Raw genomic sequence first — 21,369 nt, forward strand, 5'->3', positions numbered from 1 at the left:
CTTATATTATTGGTATTCTACCAACAAATGCCAGTCGCCACAATAGAAATACTCGTTATAAAGACTTAACTATTTGTTTACCCCAAATTAAGAGACAAAACGATGCTGGGAGATCTTTTGCTGCTACTGCAATTCGATTTTAAAACAGTTAACCTCTTACTATTCGTAAACTTTCATCAGCTACACTTTTTAAAAAGAAACTTTATGATAAAGCTAACTCAGATATGCTGACAGAATAATTTATTATTTAGTTTTTTAGTATTTTAGTCTTGTGTAATTCTGGTTTTTAAATTGTAATTGATCTCGTAGTTTGTTAGTTTGAGGGCCACAAGTTTTTCACACTTGGTTGTGTCACGTGTTACCCTCTTTAATAAAGTTTCATCATCATCATCATCATCACTGTATACAATATTACCTGTAATCCTACATCTCTAAAGAAAATGCTAATACTGCTCAAAAATGACAATGTATAGTATAAAATTCACTCAGTTTGACAACACATTGTACCATCTTGATTTAGTTTTTCCTACCTGATTTGTTGTATTTTGGCAAAAAAACTTTGCAACAAAAGCTCATCAGGAATCTTAGAGCTTTTGTAACGGCACTGTACAAGGTAGAGTATTCAATAGGAGGGTTGTCCAAAATTTGTAAATATGTAATCTTCGATACACGTGCAATGCTTAGTCGTTCAAAAGCATGTTGAAACTGTCGAACCTTAGTCTACGTTATAGATCATACTGCGCAGGATATATGCAATATTGACGAAAAGGACCCACAACTCTACTATCCTGGGCGAACTACATCTACAAACATGTTTATAAACTATTATAAATTATTTTACATCGTTTTCGTTCTTTTACATTTTTTGATATAAGCAGTGAGATAAGAAGTACAAACAGTTGTCCTGATTTATACTTTTTAGGAAATGTGAAGGCATGAAAGCATTCAAATATCAGCGAGCAAGCCTTATTGCTTCCTATAACATTACACTACCTTTGTTTGCTGCTTTGATATAAAAGTTAATAAATTTTCTTTTGCTCAGTTAATTCAAACAAAAGCTCACACAGATGTGAAGTATGCAGGCCAAGTTTTTCTTCAGTATTGCTTACATCCCATGCAGTATGGTCGATATCGTAGGCAATCCAATTGGGGGAAAATCAAGATCAACTTGTGCTCGGTATATTTTCATAAAAATGTACGCAAAATCTAATGTTCTGAAATGTTATTGATGACGCAAACAAAAGGCTTTATATATTTTTGAGACAACAAGTGGTTGGAAATTTTTGGATAGATAGTAATGTAAGAGCTTATAACGTTCTTCCACTTGTTTTCGTACTTCACCTGAGGGCTATAGACTGTAAGTTGTTAGCTTTTATAAAATGAATGGTCTCTTGTAAATATCTGTGAGAATAGTTATCTGAGACAATAGTGAGCTTTGCTATCTCGGTTTTATATGTCACAATTACACCAAGACAGAGGACTTGGACATTGACCAAAATTATTTTATTTCATTTTATATCACATTGCATTTTGCCCCTTGAGGAAATGAAAATCACTTATGACAGATATAGACAACACTTTTTTATTCAGAGAATCATTTTTTAAAGGCGTGCTGCAATATCAGGGACATCGGAGAAATTAAGACATACAGCTGATTCAATTGAACATTTTGACACGGTTGTGGACACGGCATGTTCATGTTGCGCTCTCCTTCCATTGCCTTTCACAGAGTCCTATCCTCATTGTAGATGACTTTGGATTACTTCATCATCTTTTTCAGATGCAACATGAAAAGCACTATCACTTCTGTCTATTAACTTGTTAGTGATGTTAATATTGTTGCATTGACTGTCCACAACATCTTGCAAAAACATATCTTCATTGAATACAAAATAACTTTGACTTCGCAGTTTGCTCATGGGACGATGTAAAATAAGCTGAATATAATCACTCATTTACACGATAGATATTTACATCAAAACCATCAAATTTTTACTTTGTTAAAAAAATAGACTGTATAAATCTCACATACACATTAGAAGAAATAACGTCATATAACTTGTTCTGTAAAGATCTTCAAAATGATTTAAACTCTCAACCGCAGTTCTATGCTCTCTTTGCATCAACAAGCGGCAGTAGTTTAGGTGACATGGTTTGTGGTGTATGACTTTGATAGCCGTACAGTCTTTCCTTTTGACATGCATATGTCATTATGCTTTCATCACTTCTCTTTTTTGCATCTCATTTTAGAAAAGGCACTATGACAAGTTTCTGCATGTAGTTACCAGCCCATCCAACTTTCTTTTCTTGGTTTTCTATGTTCCTAAAACGTACAACATTCATTACGATTATATTCATTAATTTTTTAAATAATATGTCCGTTATTTCTCAAAATGTTGAACATTACATGCAAACGTGTATATCTGCGTATCATTTCTTTGGCATATATTAGATTGCTCTGGCATTACATGCTCATCTCATTTATTTCCTTTATTTCATTAATGATACGAGTTACGAGCCCTTATTCCAGCAGTACGTGGCTCACTTGAAAGGGAAGAAAAAATTTTAATTCAGCTGATCGAAAAACATAGAAATCCATTAACAAAATTCAGCTAAGCGATGGGGCAAACAAAAACGTTTAATGAATTATAAATAAATGGAGCAACCATGCAAACATCTGTTTCCATAATTTAAACAGTTATTAATGTGATTATATTATTCAAATTTCCAAAAACATTTGTGTTAAAATATTTACATGTCTTACTAGCAGCATCTTTTCCTATTTGTTTACTAGCTATTCATCTAATATTGTGACCTGGCAATAAAAAATATGTTGTAAATGCTATTGAAGGCACCAGCATTCATACGCCAGCAACATTGTTATGTTAATACAAAACTTTTCGAAACAAAAATTTTCTGAAATATTTTTGACATAGGTGATTCTTATCAAAAAATTCCCTAAAGCTGAAGGTACTAAGTGCAAGATAGGTTTGAAAACAAAACAGAAAAACGGAAACTTTAAAAAATTACCTTTCATAGAAAGAATGCATTGCTTTAGGTAAAGCTCCTAAATACCTACACCAAATTTTATAGCTAAGCTCCACACATTTTGATGAATGCACGTTCTCCAATAAGTCGAACAGTAAACTTAAATATGATGCAAAACCTTCATTATTCAATATTCATAATCCACCTATTAAAGTAGATTCAAAACAAAAACTGTCGGGTATAGAGTGGACTCCTTCTGCTAATCGAATTACCTGAAGTGATTTTCAAGATATCAATGAAAAATTATAATGAGCTACTTGTTATTTCCAACATGAAAATTACAAGTGTCATCTACACGAGCAATTCTTAGATGTGGCAACTTTTAATGGTCACAGAAAAGCAAATACTAGAGCTCTTTGATAAACTGTCTAATCGCATAAAAACTATTTTTTCTCACGTGCACTATAAAATAAAAATTTTCACATACAAATTGTCACATAAAAATTGAGCGTGTAAACGCAGCGTAATACGTCAGTATAAAAGAAGAACTTTGACAATTACTTTATCATGACTGAGTATAACCAGAGGCTTCAGTCGTTATTTGTTTTATATGCCAAATATGAAAAAGAGACAGAGTTCACAACAGCGTAAATTAATGAAATACTTACTTTTCTAAAACATATATAACAAAGGAATATAAAAAGTACTTATATCATTGTACTTATACTGTAGTAATTTTGAAAAAATTCGAAATCCTACGCCAACCAATATTTTCCCGTGAGAATCCACTCGATGTTTTCATTATTTAACTTCAAATTATTTGAGGGGAAAAGCGTAATTTATGTTCTCTCACATTTCAAACTCTCTTGATGGAAAATATTCATCTTATGCACGTATTTCATCCCATAGTCACACGTAAAAGCGACCCGCCAAAGACTTGGAAACTCAAAAAGGTTATTGCAATTTGTTTGTAAAAGTTAGAGCTATGTGATGCTTCTCAACTTTACGGTTTCAGAGATCTCGTTTTTCTGTACAAGGCTAGGGCGAAGGATTAAACGCCAGGAAAGACATATAACATTTTGCATAAAATCTTTGCCAAATTATCTGTACAAGTTAACTATTTCGCTTTCGTGTCGTGAAAGGAAACTGTTCTCGAATTCAAAATTTGTAATATTTTACAGATATTACATTTAGAAAGAAGATCACAAAGTCTTTCGATTATAGATTTTTCATTTACGAGTAACAATAGAAACAATGCAATAAAATTGTGAAGACAAGTTAAATCTATAGTGGGCATATTACATTAGCATTTGCAGCTGTATGACGTCAGTTGTTACATGAGTGTTTGCCTTTTTAGCGTTTTTCATTTACAAGTATTCTTATTAAAAACCTTTAAAATCATCCTTTATTTGAATACTTTTTGAATAAATCATGTAGGTAAAAAAAACAAAAAGCATAAAAGTTATGTAACGCTACAACTACTTTGGTTATCCAAAAGCAAACCTATCTGACTTGTCTTGATCTGATTACTCTGAATTGTGGTGCTGCAGCAATACCAACAGTACTCTCAATAGCACTCCTTACAAAAGACAAACGGTCAACGAAAACTCCCTTTTTTGCATCTCTATCACTACAACCAGAGTAGGGCTTCAAAGGAAAGCATCATATCTCTCGTGCATTCATGTACTTCTTGCCATTTCTTTAATTTGGCATACTCCTTGGGTTGATAGGTTTTATCAAGTTGGTCGAAATAGCATATTCATGCTTGCTGTTAGCACATAATCATACGTCACTTTGCTTACCTTCATCACAAAAATCCATCATGACAAATTAATAATTAGTATTACACACGGCTAGTAACTCGACTGCGTTTTGTTTGAAATAAAAAGTAATAGTCACTTTGGCATCCAGGAAAGACACTGGAAATTTTCATTAGACTTGGCAAAAGAAGCAGAAATAGTGTAGTAAACATAATTATGAGAAGAGACAGAAAGCAAGACTAAACGAGTGAATTTTGATTTTAAATGATTTGTACTAACTTTTATTGCGCCAAAATCCAATAACCCAAAAGAGAGAGAGGCAAAAAAACAGGACAAAAATTCAATAAAATACGGCCTTTTAAGTAAAAAAAAACAAAAAACCAGTTTTAGCTGATAAAGGAAAGATTGCATGTGAATATGATTTTAATTGTACAATTTTTTGCATTTTTACCAATGAAACGTACTATTATTTGTTTTAGTTGATAGTTAGCGCTGTCAAATGCTAAAGTTAGCGCTCTCCAAGAGCAGTTGTTGCTTCTTTTTATCAATTGAAAAAGTCAGAAAAATTGCAGTAACTTCCTCACGTAATGAATGGAATGAGGTTGTTAAGGCTATAGAAAACAAATTGTGAATGTAATTGAAAAGGCCTCTTTGTCAACTGTAGAGAAAGTTTGCATGCTATGGCAAATAATTTCAATACCTTAAAAAATGTTGCTGTGCCATAGATTGATGAAATAGTCACGTGAAAGGCTTTAATCTATAAAGATCCTAAAATATAAATAGGAGGGAACTGTATGATTAATTATATTTGGGGCAAATGTATGAGAAGGATGCATATAAAGTTCCACCGGGATATACGGAGCATCCTAAATTACATTGAAATCGACATTCTTTGCGGTCTGGTAAAACAAAATAAAGAATTTATGCACTTTCCATAAAGAATTCTTTATTGGTCCGAATATATAGCTATGCTATGATGCAAAATCTTTTTAATCATACATGCAATTTTGGTTTGTGAAGATAATTGTAATATCACAGTTTAACCATCAATGAAACTTCTCAAACATTTCTTGAACCTCCTCTCCATCTAAGTTGGGTCTCCAATTAATGGCCTGACAGGTTCGTCTCTCTCGGTTATTAACACGTGACTTTACCATACAAGTAAATCCAGGGGTGCATGGACATTGTAGGCTTAAAAGCATTCGATACAAGTTACAGCGGTATCCTGGTAAAATTTTTTGTTTGCAGCGTCCTCGAGAACAGCATTCCCCAACTCTGCACTCCGAACTTGAACTGCATTTCTGAGAAGTGAAAATATTTGTTTACTTACTTATTAGCTATAACTTAATGTGATAACTTCCTGCATGTACTCCGTTCCTGATAGGACTAAAAGTGTTACTATAATGAAACACAATTATCACATTATATACAGTATGTCAAGAAAAAACGAAAAACGCCTAAATAATTATGTATGCATTAAAGCAAAATCTGTACAAGATAATTTATTCTGCCATTACGATTTGTTCTGCCTGCATGATTATATTACACGCTAGTTTTTCCATAAATATTATAAATGAAACTAGAGGTGGCATTCACGATGAATTTAGGCGACGCCAGAATGGGGGGTAAATTTAGGTCCCGGAATAAAACACGAAGTAAACAAATGATGATTTTGCCGTCTGTTTCGAGTTATGGGTTCTTTTTTAACATACTTTAGTAAGTTTTTTGCTCTTTTGTACGAGCATCAAGAAAATTTGTCATTTTAAAGCGTTAGTACTTGTTTTTAGCGAGCTGTTATTTTGATTATATGTTGTTTATAATCTCCGTATGCTTTGTTTTTTAATTAAACTAAAAACAATGAAAACTTATGTTATTCCTTTTTGTTTTTCTATTTTTTTTCACATATTCACATAGTTTAACTATTTCTAACATTTTTCTGGTATGGATGACAAATGTATGTTTTTTGAAGTTTGTTAGCTGTTGAATTAAAGACGAAAGAGTTGTTTTCATCAAGCAATGACTCATGGACTTATAATTACTGAAAGAGTGTAAAAGGAACACAAGCATGTTTTGCAATATATCAGTGGTTCAAGCCATCTAAAATTACAATAAAAAGGAAATTATTGTTCAACAATTAGATTTGATAGTATTTACTATAGTATTTACGCATAATATATACAAAAAAGTGAAAAAATCATAGTCGGCCACTGTGGCTTAACATCCGGGAAAGAATTTTGCCCCCCCCCCAAAACGCATACCATATTTTGAACTATAGATTATATTAAAATGCCACCTCTAGTATTAATTATAATCTCTATGAGTTTGTCCACGTTCGTTGCAGCTTATATGGAAAATATGGTTATGTTTTGTGGCATGGCTGTTTTAATTCAGTTTATGTCCCTATGATTTTACAAAGCTTTTTCTTCTGAAATTTGAGATGAAAATCTGTGTATACAATATTGCTTTAACTGATACTCTAGAAATCCTCTGAAATCCAGAGGCGCAGAACTGTTAACTTCATTTAAGTATTGTAAATCCTTGATACGATATTGTGCATGATAATCTCAGCGAATGCATAATTAATTTAGGCGTTTCTGTGTTTTTTTTGGGGACACACTGTATGGTGTTGCACTTAGTAAAAGAAACACGCGATCATAAACCTTATGATACTATGAAACTTTGCAGTAATGTACATTTTTACGTACTAATCAATAATTCTATATTTGAGAGCATCGCCACTTTAGCGCTGAAAGCAAAATATGAGCATTTGTAAACTCAACTTGGTATGAAAAAGAAGTTTTAATTATAAAGTCTTCAAAAAAAGATAAAATTGAAATTATTGCCTTGCTTTCCTTAAAGATATTTCAAAGATAATATGTAGTAATTTTGGGGATTTTTCATGTTATTGCTTAATTAAAAATGATCATTTAGTACAGTTTCAAAACAATGAAAAACTAAGTCTGAGAGCTTAGACACATTTGGGGAGCTTGTGAAAATTGATTAACATAATATGGGTTCAACCCATGTTTAAATTAATCGAGGTTAATTTCTGTTGCGTCTTAACACTACTAACCCAGTTAAAACAGGGTTTAGTTCAACCTAACTCTTGAGACGAGTTGTATTAATACTAAACCATATTAAACCTGGGTTTAATTCAACCTACCTCTTAAAGAGATGGGTTGCCTTAAAACCGGGTTAAGCCTGGGATGGTAGTGTTTACGCCTGAAAAAATTAACTTTGGTTAATTTAAACCTGCGATTAGTTTATGTCGTGTGAATTGGGCTTAAATTTTGTTAACCTAACAACATTAACAATAGTTTATCAACAAAAATTGAGTAAAACGGAATGTAGCAGCTATTTCCTAGTTTACGGAAAAAATTCGAGCGACATTTTTTCATGTAAGAAATAAAAGATGTTTACTGTGTTTGCACAGGCTTATTAGGAGAACTCTAGAACTGATCACCTGCTCGAGTGTTATCACAAACGTCTCCGAGGTTTGCATAAGCCAGTGCAAACACGAAAAACATCTTTTATTTCTTTTGTAAAATAACAATAATGCGATACAAATAAAACGTTTTAATATTCTTCTAACGTGTGTTCATGATTGATTTGCAAATTCTCTTTGATTAATTGAATGATTTGATTGGTGTGCTCAGATCGCGTTTTGCACAGGCTAATACTAACACATCTCTAGACCAATCAGCGCACGTGTTTCATTGAGTTTACTTTATAATATGGCTTATCAACTAACTATCAAAAAAGGTGGACTTTTACAAATAGTTTTTCGCTCATTTTTTTTTATATAAAGTTTGGCACCAGAGAGATCATCATAAATTCCTAACATGCCTGACTACTTTAACGAGTTTGTGACGGAATTGGCATGGAAATTCTTTCAGAAGTAAATGTCTGGAACGCTGCTGTGTTTGTGTTTGTGCCGCTAATGTGCTTGAGTGATGTTTATGAGCCATAATTTATGGAGCGATCGACAAAGTTCACATTAAAATACCGCAATAGTTATGACACCCGATGCGTTTGCTCTGTCTATTGAAAGATTCTGCTTTACTTGTATAAGTCCAGCTATTAAATTGATTAACCTCTTAATCGTATCTCTTAAAAATCGTTTGAATATTCGCTGGAGGAAGTAACCTCTTGATCTTTGTCAAATTTTGGCGCTGATAAAAAGTTACTACAGTAATTGCTCTTCTGGTCATTTTTCATAAAACAAACGATGGATAACATCTGGACCTATTTTTGTGATTAATTTTTCTGTCATCGGCTGGTGGTCTTTTAAGCAACATGTATATTCACAATCTTAATTACTTATTGAAGTTATTTTGCCTGTAAATTTTTTATGGTTTCTAAGGTTAACTTACACATTGTTGGCTGATTTTTCTCACTATCGAACCACTGTCTTATTAGCTACATCAATATTTCATATATCAATATTTCAAATATTTTAAACATATAATTTCGAAAGGTGTAAAATAATGGGCTAAAGAAAATTCCTTCTGAGATCGGTTGTTGAGACATAACAAAAAGCACTTTTTACATAATAAAATGCACGATGATGTTAAATCTATTTGACTACAAGACCATGTTATTGTAGCAGTAACTATAACGAACATCAGAGCCCAGCTTATTGCAATAATATAAAATGCCGTTGTAAAATACAATAATGGAGTGGAAGAATTTTATTGACGTTTCGTCCCAACGCGCGACATCTTTAGAATAATTGTACAAATTTACAAAATGAGAATATAAATGACAGTATGTACAAATTATGAATAAATCAAATAGTAATAGTAGATTAACCAATCAGTGGGAGGCTAGAAGAGTGACAAAGGAATGGACACACACGTCTCAATTGTCTCACACGTCACAATTTAATTAGTCGACTTATATCCCGCGCACTTGCACGTGTAACATTCGTTCTCTGCACTCGAACTAGACATAGATTAAAAATGTCATAAATACCAAATTAAAAGTCATATTGAGTTATTCTTACTTTGCAGCTTGTATTTTTACAAAAGTCTTTGTATTGAATTGACTTATTTATTAGGTTGCGTTCCTGTGTTCTCTTACCAGATTACCATTTCATCTTTGAATTAGTAAAAGAATATGTCAAATTTTTTAGACAAAGACCTACAGTTAGTTCTGAAGGTCCTGTATGTGTAACTTCCTGATCACAGGTCACGTCTCAAAATTGACGTGGGTGAAATTTCAGCAAATGAGTTATTTTGAGTGAAATTTCAGCAAATGAAATATCAGCAAATGAGTCGTTTGTTTATTTTTTATACTTATAAAATTTTACTGATTTGATATTGATAATGGTGCATTCACAACTCTTTCCTTTTATACGTGGCAAGAGATTGCTTCTTTAAAATACGGACGTTGGATTTACTGCACTAATGTGTGAAATATTAGTGTAGGGTTACAACTGGCTCCTTCAAGGAATTTATCCGTGGCGTCTCCATTACTGTGCGTAATAGTCAAGAAAGGCTATTTGTTGTTTTGCTATAAAATGGGTGAGTTAGTCGAATGTCTCCTTTGAAATGATTTATGGACATAACGCTTCCGAGTGAATGAACAAAAAAGTTTTTACGAAATCGAAAAAAAACTGATTCATTTCTGCTTCAGTTATACCCAGTAAACGTTATGCGATTGATTGACCTATTCACTGTTGATTCATTGTGGTCGATTTCTTCTGCGTTTAGATCAACACCGATATTAATTGATGAAAATATGTCATTGAATTTTATCGACAAACAGTTAATCTTTTTGGTAACTTGATCAACGACAGTCGTGTCATTGTTTTGTCAATGTGTTCTTAAGCATTTTTCAAACAATATTTTTATAATATAGATATAATTTTTGTACACTAAGTATAATTTTTATACTAATCAAAACGGGTTGCGTTCGCAGCATAGAATAATGCGTGACTGCGTCTAGCATGGAAAGCAAAAACCATTAAAAGGTCAAGATGAACAAAATGAATGTCATTCTCGCCATTTTACTTGTCGAAATCTTAGTCGAAATAACAAGAACTAAGAAATTAAAAAGCGTTGACGCAGGCTTTTAGTTGTTTGCAATGATGAAAAAACATAGAGGTGTAATATTCATTTGAGCTGTCTTGCTCTAGTCAACTACTTTTACGTCTTCCTAAAACATCACGCTGTCAAACTAATTAGTTTAGTTTTAGATAATATGACATGGAGCAAAACTAATACAGTGGGATTTTGAGATCTGACTTCTAAATTTCGGATCAAATTTACGTCGTTCAAATTTGTTATTCCGATGGGTTGTCGTTCTAAGAATCTCCAAGTTACCGACTACTTGTCCATGAAAACTAGTGACGAAGTATATTAATTATTACTATATTGATTTTTTTGATAATTACAATGCTTTGGGAAAGCTATTGGGGTGGGTAAAATCTTAAAAAAATAAGCATACCTTAAAGTATCTTGCTTGAACAGCCAATAGAATGGTCAAGATGATCAGGAAGGATGTTAATCTCATCATTCTTATCTGCATCACACGCACGAACTTAATGAAGATTATTTATTTTTTGGTATTTATATACTGTAGCCTGAAGACTGGTCACTGTGCGAGGCTCAAATGACACTACTGAAACGAAGGAGGTGCAATTAAATAATCACATCTGTTTTTTTCAACAGCTATGTGGGTTTAAGCTTGCTAGGCATTACACACCTCTGATGTAACGATTTTATTCACCGGAAATACAGTGAATGAAGTTAGGTTTCTATCAAATTAAATCATAATTTCCCAGATGTTTTAGCAAGTCATAAATTTGGAATTGCTTCTGTTAAGATATGAATATCACGCGAAAAACATAGACAACATAGCATTGCATGCATAATTGCGTAGGTATGACACATGTCATATTAAGTGATATTAAGAACTTGTTATCGTAATATCGTTGTTAGCTTAAAGGTAAGTTGTTATTTTGTTCCACAATAAAAATCATAATATTTCACATGCTATCCGAACGTTATTGCCGAATCTCGAATAATTTAACAGCTTCGCCACTAGTTGAAATAGACAACATAAAAACTTAAATGTTTATTAAAAGACAGATGTTACAATTATCGTAACCCACTTTCTAATATTATAGTCCGTTGCTTGTGGCCTCAAAATATTTACTTTCGTAGCCACCATCGCGGTGCTAAATTTTATGAACGGTATTGTATAGTTTTTTAGATAAAAAACCCGCAGTTTTTTAGAATTTTGACGATGAAGATCGTTCCGTTTTGTTGTTTAGGGGACCTTTTTACTTGAAGTACACTTATCACAGTTTATTTTGAGAGGTAAGCAAAGCGAAATACAATTTCTTGTAAGACAGATTATACAAGTCGACAGAATATTGAAGCTTGCTACAAGGTCAAATCAATTTATGAATTATTTAATAAAGAGGTGTTACAATACGAAGACAAGGTTCAATCGAGAAAGATGTGAAATCGTGATGCTAATTTTCACTGTTCATTTACTTCATTGACTCATTATCACTTGACAATTCTTCGTCTGGAATTTTTGCATCCAAAACCTCTCCATACACATCCGTTTCCAATTTGTCTGTTTTATTAAAGCACGAAAGGTATTACCAGAACATCTATTTTAAGGAACCAGCAGTGCATTTACGTACAACTAAATATTTAGCACATCGATTAGTGCACAACTGCCATCTATCTAGTCAATGGAGATACTTATTTTTGTTAATTTTGCATCCATGGTTGGACGGATTTGGTGGGGCACAGTGACAATTTCTATATTGCTGCTTGTTAATTGGCACGTTTGATGTGTTTTTCCAGACAATCTTTATTAGGTTGCAAGTTGTACCTAGCCATGTTAATGCTCATGCTAAGCATTGAATGGTAAATCTTACATTTTACCTCCTCCAGACTCTTGTGAAGTTATTTAGTGCTTACGAAATATTCTTCAAATTCCTGAAGAGCTTTGACAGATTGGGCATCTTCTGACAGAAGCTTACATTTGGACACTATACTATGTCCATAAAACAAACTGGTTGTGTCACAGCGTACCAATAAAACAAATGCATACTAATTATTTTTCAAATTATTAAAAAACCTAGCAATGACAGCAGGTTTCTTTAAAGAGTAGTGCTATTTTTTTGAAACGCCTTGACTTTAGTAGATTCACATACTCACCCGTAAATGCATGGATCCATGGAAACGCATGCGTGTTTATAAGACTTTACAAAGCGATTGTTTTTGTTCCCGTACATAAAGAAAATAGTTCATGACTATGTAATTATCTTACATTTTAAACATCTGGCACAGTTTAAATATGTTTGCCAGAAAGCGTTCAGAACGACACCTCACGCTGGGGAACATGCTTGGCGCTCGAGTGCGCAAGCTTAATTAAGAATTGTTTTTATTTATTTAGCTCAAAGGAAGAGACTGGTCGTGTCATTAATGAGAGACGTTGCAAAATAAGTCTCTAGTTTGTTGTGTTTTCTGTTAATTGTTAAAAAAAACAACTTGAAAACATTTTTATAGCGCCTTTTTTCTAATCAAGTTTACCAGTGATAAACTTGCAAATATTTTAATTAAAACGTACGTTTCTTGGTTTACTTTCACATGTGCATGACCGACTACAAGTGATTTCACTTTTGTCGTTTCCTGCAAATGCAGCCAGCTATAACTCATAAAAACATCGGCACTCACGCTATACACACGTTCTTAATGATTGAATTCATGAAAATGATCTAGCGAAGCATTTCACTTTAATTTGCTTTTCGTATTTTGAAAATTTGGATGTATCCAACCGAACTTACGGCATGCTCAACACCCAACATTCAATGAAACTGCCCTTTTATTTTTTGTACTATATTTGATCCAGTAACATGGGATGGTATACTTTTTCCTATATTCTATTTATTGGAAGTTGCAATGTATTTTTTCACTATTTTCGTCGTTGCGGATATATAAAATCTATATTCAACTAACATCATTATACGTTGCGCAAGATTTACTGTCAAAACACATGCAATTTTGGTGAGTGACGCTTCGTGTGTGAACACAAGATTTACAATTTATGGAATGTAAACCTGACAGTTTCTCAGCAACTCGGTCTTATATCAGCACGAAAACAGTTTCCATTGTTGATAGAAAACACCAAATATTTGTCTAAAAAAGACATTTCTCGGCACTTTGAATCAGCACAAAAACTGGTTGTTTTTCCCGGTATTGTTGGAAAACACCAAATATTTGTCTAAACCATACAACTTTTCATTGCACAATGTCCAGTACACTGGACATTCATGAAAGCGAATCAAACTCACGTAACAAAGTAACTCGCGCGCTGAAGGAATTAAAACACGTGAATATCGTACAAATTTTTACTTGGCAAACACATCATTGATTTGATATTACAGACTAACGCCGTGCTTTCACTTCGTCAAAATAGCTATCAAACGATACTTTCATTTACAAGCGCTGGTTGAGTAAGCCTTTCTAAGAATATATGTAAAACAAGATCTCTCTTTCTGTTCTTTTTTAACGACGAGACTTGTGTAAATCGTCTGATGGTACAGTGTAACTAAAGAAGTCATCATTAGTAACTTCTCTTGAAGACAACGTTATTTTGATGTTATTGAAATTTAACATCATTTGCAAAAAATAGTTCATCTCGTTAACATAAGTGTAAGCTAAAACAAGAGCTGTAATTTTAGTGAACATTCCTTTCTTAACAGAATTTATTATGGGCAATAAGTGCACTGTTATCCTAGGTGATGTTGGTGACATACACACTTCAGGTGGTCTTATAAATAGTTTATAACACAATCATGCCAAAAGATTAGATCAATCTTCAATTTTTCCAAAAACATTCCGAAACTTTAGGTGCTCTTATATTGAGATTATTTGCTCTTAAATTTTCACTATTTAAAGTAAGAAGGTCGAAGGTTATTTCAAAATATCAAACTCACAAATTACGATACATGATACTGCTGAACATGTTCAAACCATCTTAGCTTGACTTCTAAACCTTTGTCTCTAAAACGTGCATCATACACATATATGCATTATCTCAAATAAGGGCACTTCTGATTCTCTCTGACTCTGTTACTTTCAAAGCAAACTTCAACATACCTACATGCCTACAGAAAGTGTCAATGCTGTCTTAATGCTGTCAAACTTATCTTTTATTATGCTCAGAAATACTTCTATTGTTTAAGACTTCTTCTTACAATACCACAGTTCCTCTTTTGGCTTTGAAAATTTGAGTGTGCGCTATTCCAAGTCGATAAACACACCATGCATCTTCATCTCACGCTCTTGGTATTTTGTCAATCAATAGCCTCAAGGCAATTAACAAACTTCTGGTATCTTTCTAAGCATTCCCATTCTAAACTGTGACTACCTTAGTTAGTTGAACATCTTTGCAAATTGTATTTTTCTGACATCTTAATCTAAATAAATCATTCTCTTCTTTCGTATTATCAAACGGATGGTACAAATCATAGTGTGTTGTTTAATTTAAACCACTTGTACTTTTACCATCTGATTAATATACTTCTGTTTCTGTTTACTCTCTTGATTTTGCATGACCATATTTTTCTGTATAGGATATTTTTTTCATAATCTTCTTTCTCACTTGGCAGTCACAGGAACGCCGGACAGAAGGGTGGTAATCAACCGACGTCCTTAAACTTTTTTACAGGGAGAATGAAAGTGTTAATGACTATTTATTCATCTTTTGGAAAAATGAAACCCCGTGAAATGAAATGGTAAACAGTCTAAGGCTTTTCGCATCATTGTATTCACTTATGTTTTGTCCCCATAACTTTTGGTGCAGTAAAAGGTGGTAAAACGCGTTGCTGCAACTCAATGTTGACTTTTATCGACAATATTAAGCTATTGACAGTATTGACTCTGAAGATAACTACCTCTAAGGTTGTCGAAACGTCAGTGAAAAAACAGATGATTTGTTGCGTAATGATTTGTTGCCTGCAGGAGATTCCAACTGCCAAATTTGCTTTCAGAATATGATCAGAATATCTTTTGAGTTCTACATTTCTTTTTAATTTTCTTATAATACTTGTATTATTTAAATTATTTAGTTACAAAATTTTATATATTCAGCAGGACGCACATGATAACAGATGTTTTGTTATTTCACAAACATCTGAAGTGACTATCCTGTGAAAATACTCGCTAAATAAATAAAATTTCATAAGACATAAAATTTCATTCACGCTAGTGATTCACTTCCTCTGGAATAAGATTTCACTGAAACACATTTATATAGTGCTGTAGCTATGGAATGTTGAAAAATGCTTTGTCATGTTGCAGTAATCATTTTTTTTTATCCCAGTGGGCAAATCGGCGTCCAAACTGATATCGAATCGACGTTGATGCGACGTCGAAAACGCAAATCGAATAGACGTTGTTTTATCAACGTCGAATTGACGTCGGCTTTCTCTATATTTCTCAATATAAATGTTATCGCCCGACATTAAACTTTCAATAAGGCCATAGATGGAAGATTTTATTAATAGTAACGTTTCGTCTTTAACTTAAGAAATATATCATTATACATAAAAAGTTTGAAAACATGAATACTAATTATACGATATTCACAGAGTGTTAGGTTACAAAGTGTGATGATTGTTGATGACAATGTGGTGAGATTTTGTGCGTTAAGCGATAAACTGGGTTTGAATGGAGAATCTCTGTGAATATCAATCGTATAATTAGATATACGTTTTCAAACTTCCTATGTAGAATGCATTTCAGTCTAATGATGTCTTAAAGTTAAAGATTATATATTACTATTAATAAAACCTTCTATTCATGGCCTTATGAAAAGTTTTATGTTGGGCAATAACATTTATGATGTATTTAACGTAAACGACAACTTTTTTAAAATTTTTTATTGCAAACATGTTTCGGTAAACTTATGCCATTTCTATGTAGTATAATGAATAAATATTTGAATGGAGTTAATATATAAAGAAATCTGATACAAGACATGTGTATAGACAATGGGGATGGAAGCGGAAGCTGCTTACAATTATGTAGTGTTAAAGGTGTTAAGTATTCAGAAGTAAAAGATAGTATTGACATGCTGAATTTGTTTGTTAAAGTGGTACTATGACGAAAATTTTGCCTCTCGTTTTTTTTTCATATATTAATAGTGTATGTAAAAAATCTCTTCTGGCGAAATTTTAGCGCAATGTATTTCATGCCGCTCGAGTTACGTAGCGATAAAACTTGAACTTTAAGAGACGCCATTAAAATGCGCCATATTTGAATTTTCAAGAAGGAAGGTGCTTGTGACGTCATAGTCTTAACTCGCGGCTGTTTACAATATAACACTATATACAAATAGAGATTTAAAAGGTTGTATAGCTCAATTTTTTTAACATGCCTTCAACACGCTGTGTCGTGCAAGATTGCAGTAATAAGTCTGATAGAAGTACAGGCATTTCATTACATAAAAGCCCAAACGACGAGTCTTTGAGAAGAATTTGGGTTAAATTTGTTCAGACGAAGCGCGCAAACTTTAATCCGAGTTCGCGCGAAATTCGATTTATAATTTGTTCGAATCACTTCTCGGATGATTGTTTTGAGCGTTTATTCCATTTGGGTGGTATGACTAGACGGCTCAAACCTGGTGCCGTACCTACTATTTGGAAGAAATCACAAACACCAACAACGTCAAGAGAGCGGCGTCAGTTTAGCACAAGTTGCAATTATTATATACTTTTACATATTGCAGATGATAAATTTTTAAAATTTGAGAAAACCAATAATACATCCAGGCAAACTTTTAATATATAATATACATTTATACTAAGGTTTTAAAGGAAATACAAAATGAAGTGTCTGTATCATGCGATGACCTTTGGTCTTTAAACCTAACGAAGCTGCTTGAAGAACAAATTCGTTCAGGCAAACTTCGTTAAAGCCAGGGTGATCCAAAATGCATTTCCTTTCATCGATTTCGAACTGATACATTTTACCACGGCATTGCTCTATTTCCATGCAGCATCGGCACTCTTGAGGGTTGACAACAAGATCCATCGAACAATGGCCACATTCACACCTTTAATATTGGCCAAATTGTATGTTTCCATAAAGTTATCATAGCTAACGGCAGACGATTCAGATCAAAGTAACACACTAAGAATGACATCTTACCATGAAGTAACATCAACACGGGCATCAAAACGATCTTGCAGCATGTCTTCAAACCGCCGTTCTGCGACTGTAGCTTCGTACTCAGCAATTTCATCGGGCGAAGCAAGCGGTTCAGTATTATCGGCAAATGGCGAAATTTCCGAATTAGATTCGTCCGAATTTGCCGTCATAAATTCCGATGAAGAAATCGATGCGTTTGTCTCGATCGAAGACTCAGAGAGCGAGCTAGATCTCGATGAATTTGACATTTTTTTGCTCTATTTATGTATTACTTTGTATACTTTCCCATGTGCGCTTCTTGCCGTGCAGTGTTGCCAGATGGGTAGCCTGCAAACCCGCCCGAGCTACCTTTAAAAGTAGGTTAGCACTATTTTCCACCCAGCCAACCGCCCTTTACTTTACACAATCGTTAATAAATTAGATGGCGGCTAATGGGAAAGAACCAAAAGCTAAAAGGAAGCCATGCATGCACTGGTGCTAGGTCGTTTTGAGATGGCGAGTAATTTTATATTTTTATAATACAGTTTTTAATATCAACATAAGAAAATATTTACAGATAAATGTTGCAGTATAAATTTTCATGCAACCACCTTAAGTTATAAACTTATAATCCAGGCTGGAAAATATGTCGTTTTTCGACGATTGTGTAAAATATTATATAAAATATTATATTGTGTAAAATATTAGATTGTGTAAAATATTATATTGTGTAAAATATTATATTTCAAAGTAAAGGGCGGTTTGCTGGGTGGAAAATAGTGCTAACCTTAAAAGTAGCCCAAAAATAGCCCAATTATATTTTGCAAGAAATAGCCCAAATTTGCATCAAAACAAGTAAAAACTAGCCCAAGTCTGTTGAAAATATTTAATTTAAACCAAACTACACATTGATATCGTATATCGCATCGTTTACGTCTTCTGTACTTTCATAAATTTCTGAAGTAAACCTAGATATCATTTGAGGCCAAGGAGTAAAATTGTTGCAGCAAATTTTTTGCGTTGCCATATATGATTTCACGTGCAAGAGATTCTCTAGTAGCGACTGTCCCATTCGATTTCTTAGTTTGGATTTTAGCAAAGCCATCAGAGAAAATGCTCTTTCAACTGCTGCGTTGCTAAAAGGAAGAGCCAAAATAGAAAGTGCAAGGCTTCCCAACTCTTGAAAATCGTGATCCCCAGAAGCATCAACATGATTAATGACGACAAACCAAAATTGCTCAATCTTCTGGTCGTTGACATCAATCCACTGGATTGAACCAATGCGACTATATTGTTGGTCAAGTTTACCTAAATCTCCGGAAAATAGTGGAAGAAACGACAGGTCTTGAAGAGATCGTTTCTGTTTGCCTGTAACAACAGTTGGACTTAGATCAGCAATAGACTCAAGCAGCTCCACATTGCATGGCAACCTTTGCTTCATTTGCCTGAGCAACTCAACCAGAAATTGTTGACATCTAGATTTGATTACATCAACCTTTTCAAAAGTTAAATTTGATTCCGCCAATGCCACTTGAAATAAAATACAAAGTCGACCGCAGAAAGAGGCAAATGATTTCTCTCATCCTCTATGTCGTACGTGAGAGTGGAGCACCATGTTGTAAATGTCACAGGCTTAATAGTACGGAAAAGAAACGCTTTATACAAACTCATAACATCAGTGAGGAGTTGCAACGGGTTAGCAGAATCTGACTGAAACAGCTTATTTACTCGGTTTAATTCTTTAAGGATAGGCTGCAGAAAAATTAGATATAATTTATTCTCCATGTCACCATACATTTGAAAAAGTAATTCTGCAGTGTAGTTGCGATCTTCATCTTTGGCAAGCTGAAAGTGTAGTTTCGGTCCGTCAAACTGTTGGAGTATTCGGTCAACACATGCAGAAATAGATAGCCAACGTGTGTCGGAGAGCTTTAAAATCTTCAAAGCTGCTTCCTCCACGTTGATAGCTGAATAGATCTGGCGATACTTTCGTTGCCTAGAAGTGCTATGAGAAAACCAGTTGTACGTTTCTGACACCATTAACTCCACATTCCGTGGCATTACTTTAAGAGCATGTGAGGAACAAAGTTGGATAGAATGACAAATGCATCTTATATGTATTATGTTAGGGCATAGTTCACGAAATTTTGTGATTACAGAATTGTTCCTTCCACACATTGTGTTGCACCCATCAGTGGCCAAGCCTATACACTGCTTGATATCAAGCTCCTTTGCTCTCAAAAATTCAATTATTGCTTGAAAAATGGCCTCTGCCGTTCCTGATTCAATAGACAAAAGTCCAAGGAAGCTTGTGAAAATCTGTTGTTTGGCTGCGCTGTAGTACTTAACCATAATGCACAGTTGTTTTTCATTGCCAATGTCAGTGCTTTCATCTATAATTAGTGAATAAGGGATGTCGGCCAATTCTTGAAGTAGCTGTTCTAACATCGCTGGTCCTAACACACATTTAATCAATGCAGTACACTTTGTTGTGTGGAGTTTAACATCTTTCCCTGAGACATCTTTAAATAACTCGCCAAGATGATCCACGGTGTTTAAGCTAGAATGACACGCGATGTGGGCAGCGATCTTTATCTCTGTAACTTTGAGAAAATTGTCTACTTTTTTACTTTGACAACCTAACTCAAATAAGGTTCTTGAACTGAGAAAAGGTTGCTTGTTGCGCTTATGTTTCTCAGTTTTTGCATGAGAAACTAGTTCCCCATGATGTGCTCGAATTTGAGTTTTGCAATACTTACAATATGCTTTTTGGTCGCCTCCTGTTACACTCAAAATCCATTCTTTCAAGATTTCTTCCTTTTCCCAGTCTTTACAATACTTTTTATGGTATTTTTCCCACTTTCTCATGTTATATTTTAGCGTTATATATAAGACTTTCGTATGAGCTCCGAACGTGAGTTCAATGTACTAGAACGCTATTAAATTTTGTGATTATTTTATTCACTAGCGAAGAAGTTATTTACAACAGTCGTGAGTATTCTATCTTTTACAATTTATTTACAGGCTTTTTATATATTTGGCTAAACAAGATGCAGTTATTACAAGGCGGATAATGTACTTGAAATTTGAGTAGTTTTACGTAATTATAAAGTAAAGTGCGTAAGTTTAATAAGTAGCGCGTTTGAGTAAGTGTAGGATTGGCTATTCCCTCTATTGCTAATACATAAATCTAGATGAATAATATACGCACGTTATGTACGTCACTACAATATAAGCGCAATTGCTGTTTACCACGACAAAAACAAAAACACGTGGAAGCTAGATCATCAAAATTTTTTCCAGCCCGAAAAATCGCGCAAAAAGTTATTCCCAGCCCAAAAACCCGCAACCCGCAACCTCCCAAAATTTCCAGCAAACAGGCTTATAAACCAGCCCAATTGGGCGGGAAAACCGCCCATCTGGCAACACTGTTGCCGTGTTAAGACTATGACGTCACAGAC

The 21,369-nt window shown here is 33.8% G+C and overlaps 1 protein-coding gene and 3 long non-coding RNA genes across 5 annotated transcripts; 2 read left to right on the plus strand and 2 right to left on the minus strand.

The window, feature by feature from the left end:
* Positions 1-1,928: 1,928 nt before the first annotated feature.
* LOC124433752 lies at positions 1,929-11,474 on the minus strand. 2 transcript variants are annotated; one of them, XR_006944603.1, is made up of 3 exons: positions 11,199-11,389; positions 5,449-6,049; positions 1,929-2,323 (listed from the first exon to the last, which is right to left on the minus strand). It is a non-coding gene; the product is annotated as an uncharacterized LOC124433752 (long non-coding RNA). The 2 variants fall into 2 exon arrangements; XR_006944602.1 differs by lacking the exon at positions 1,929-2,323 and adding an exon at positions 11,457-11,474 and having other exon boundaries at positions 5,678-6,049; positions 11,199-11,372.
* LOC124433754 lies at positions 10,089-10,738 on the plus strand. The gene is made up of 2 exons (XR_006944605.1): positions 10,089-10,273; positions 10,463-10,738. It is a non-coding gene; the product is annotated as an uncharacterized LOC124433754 (long non-coding RNA).
* Positions 11,395-13,279, plus strand: LOC124433753. Its single transcript, XR_006944604.1, has 3 exons — positions 11,395-11,699; positions 12,028-12,073; positions 13,170-13,279. It is a non-coding gene; the product is annotated as an uncharacterized LOC124433753 (long non-coding RNA).
* A 5,530-nt stretch (positions 13,280-18,809) lies between these two features.
* Positions 18,810-20,776, minus strand: LOC124435111. The gene is made up of 2 exons (XM_046985060.1): positions 19,576-20,776; positions 18,810-19,438 (listed from the first exon to the last, which is right to left on the minus strand). Exons 1-2 carry the CDS (start codon positions 20,774-20,776, stop codon positions 18,810-18,812), a joined length of 1,830 nt encoding a protein of 609 aa, XP_046841016.1.
* Positions 20,777-21,369: the final 593 nt, after the last annotated feature.

Source organism: Xenia sp. Carnegie-2017, unplaced genomic scaffold, assembly GCF_021976095.1.
Source record: "Xenia sp. Carnegie-2017 unplaced genomic scaffold, XeniaSp_v1 HiC_scaffold_14, whole genome shotgun sequence".
Classification (NCBI taxonomy): domain Eukaryota; kingdom Metazoa; phylum Cnidaria; class Anthozoa; order Malacalcyonacea; family Xeniidae; genus Xenia; species Xenia sp. Carnegie-2017.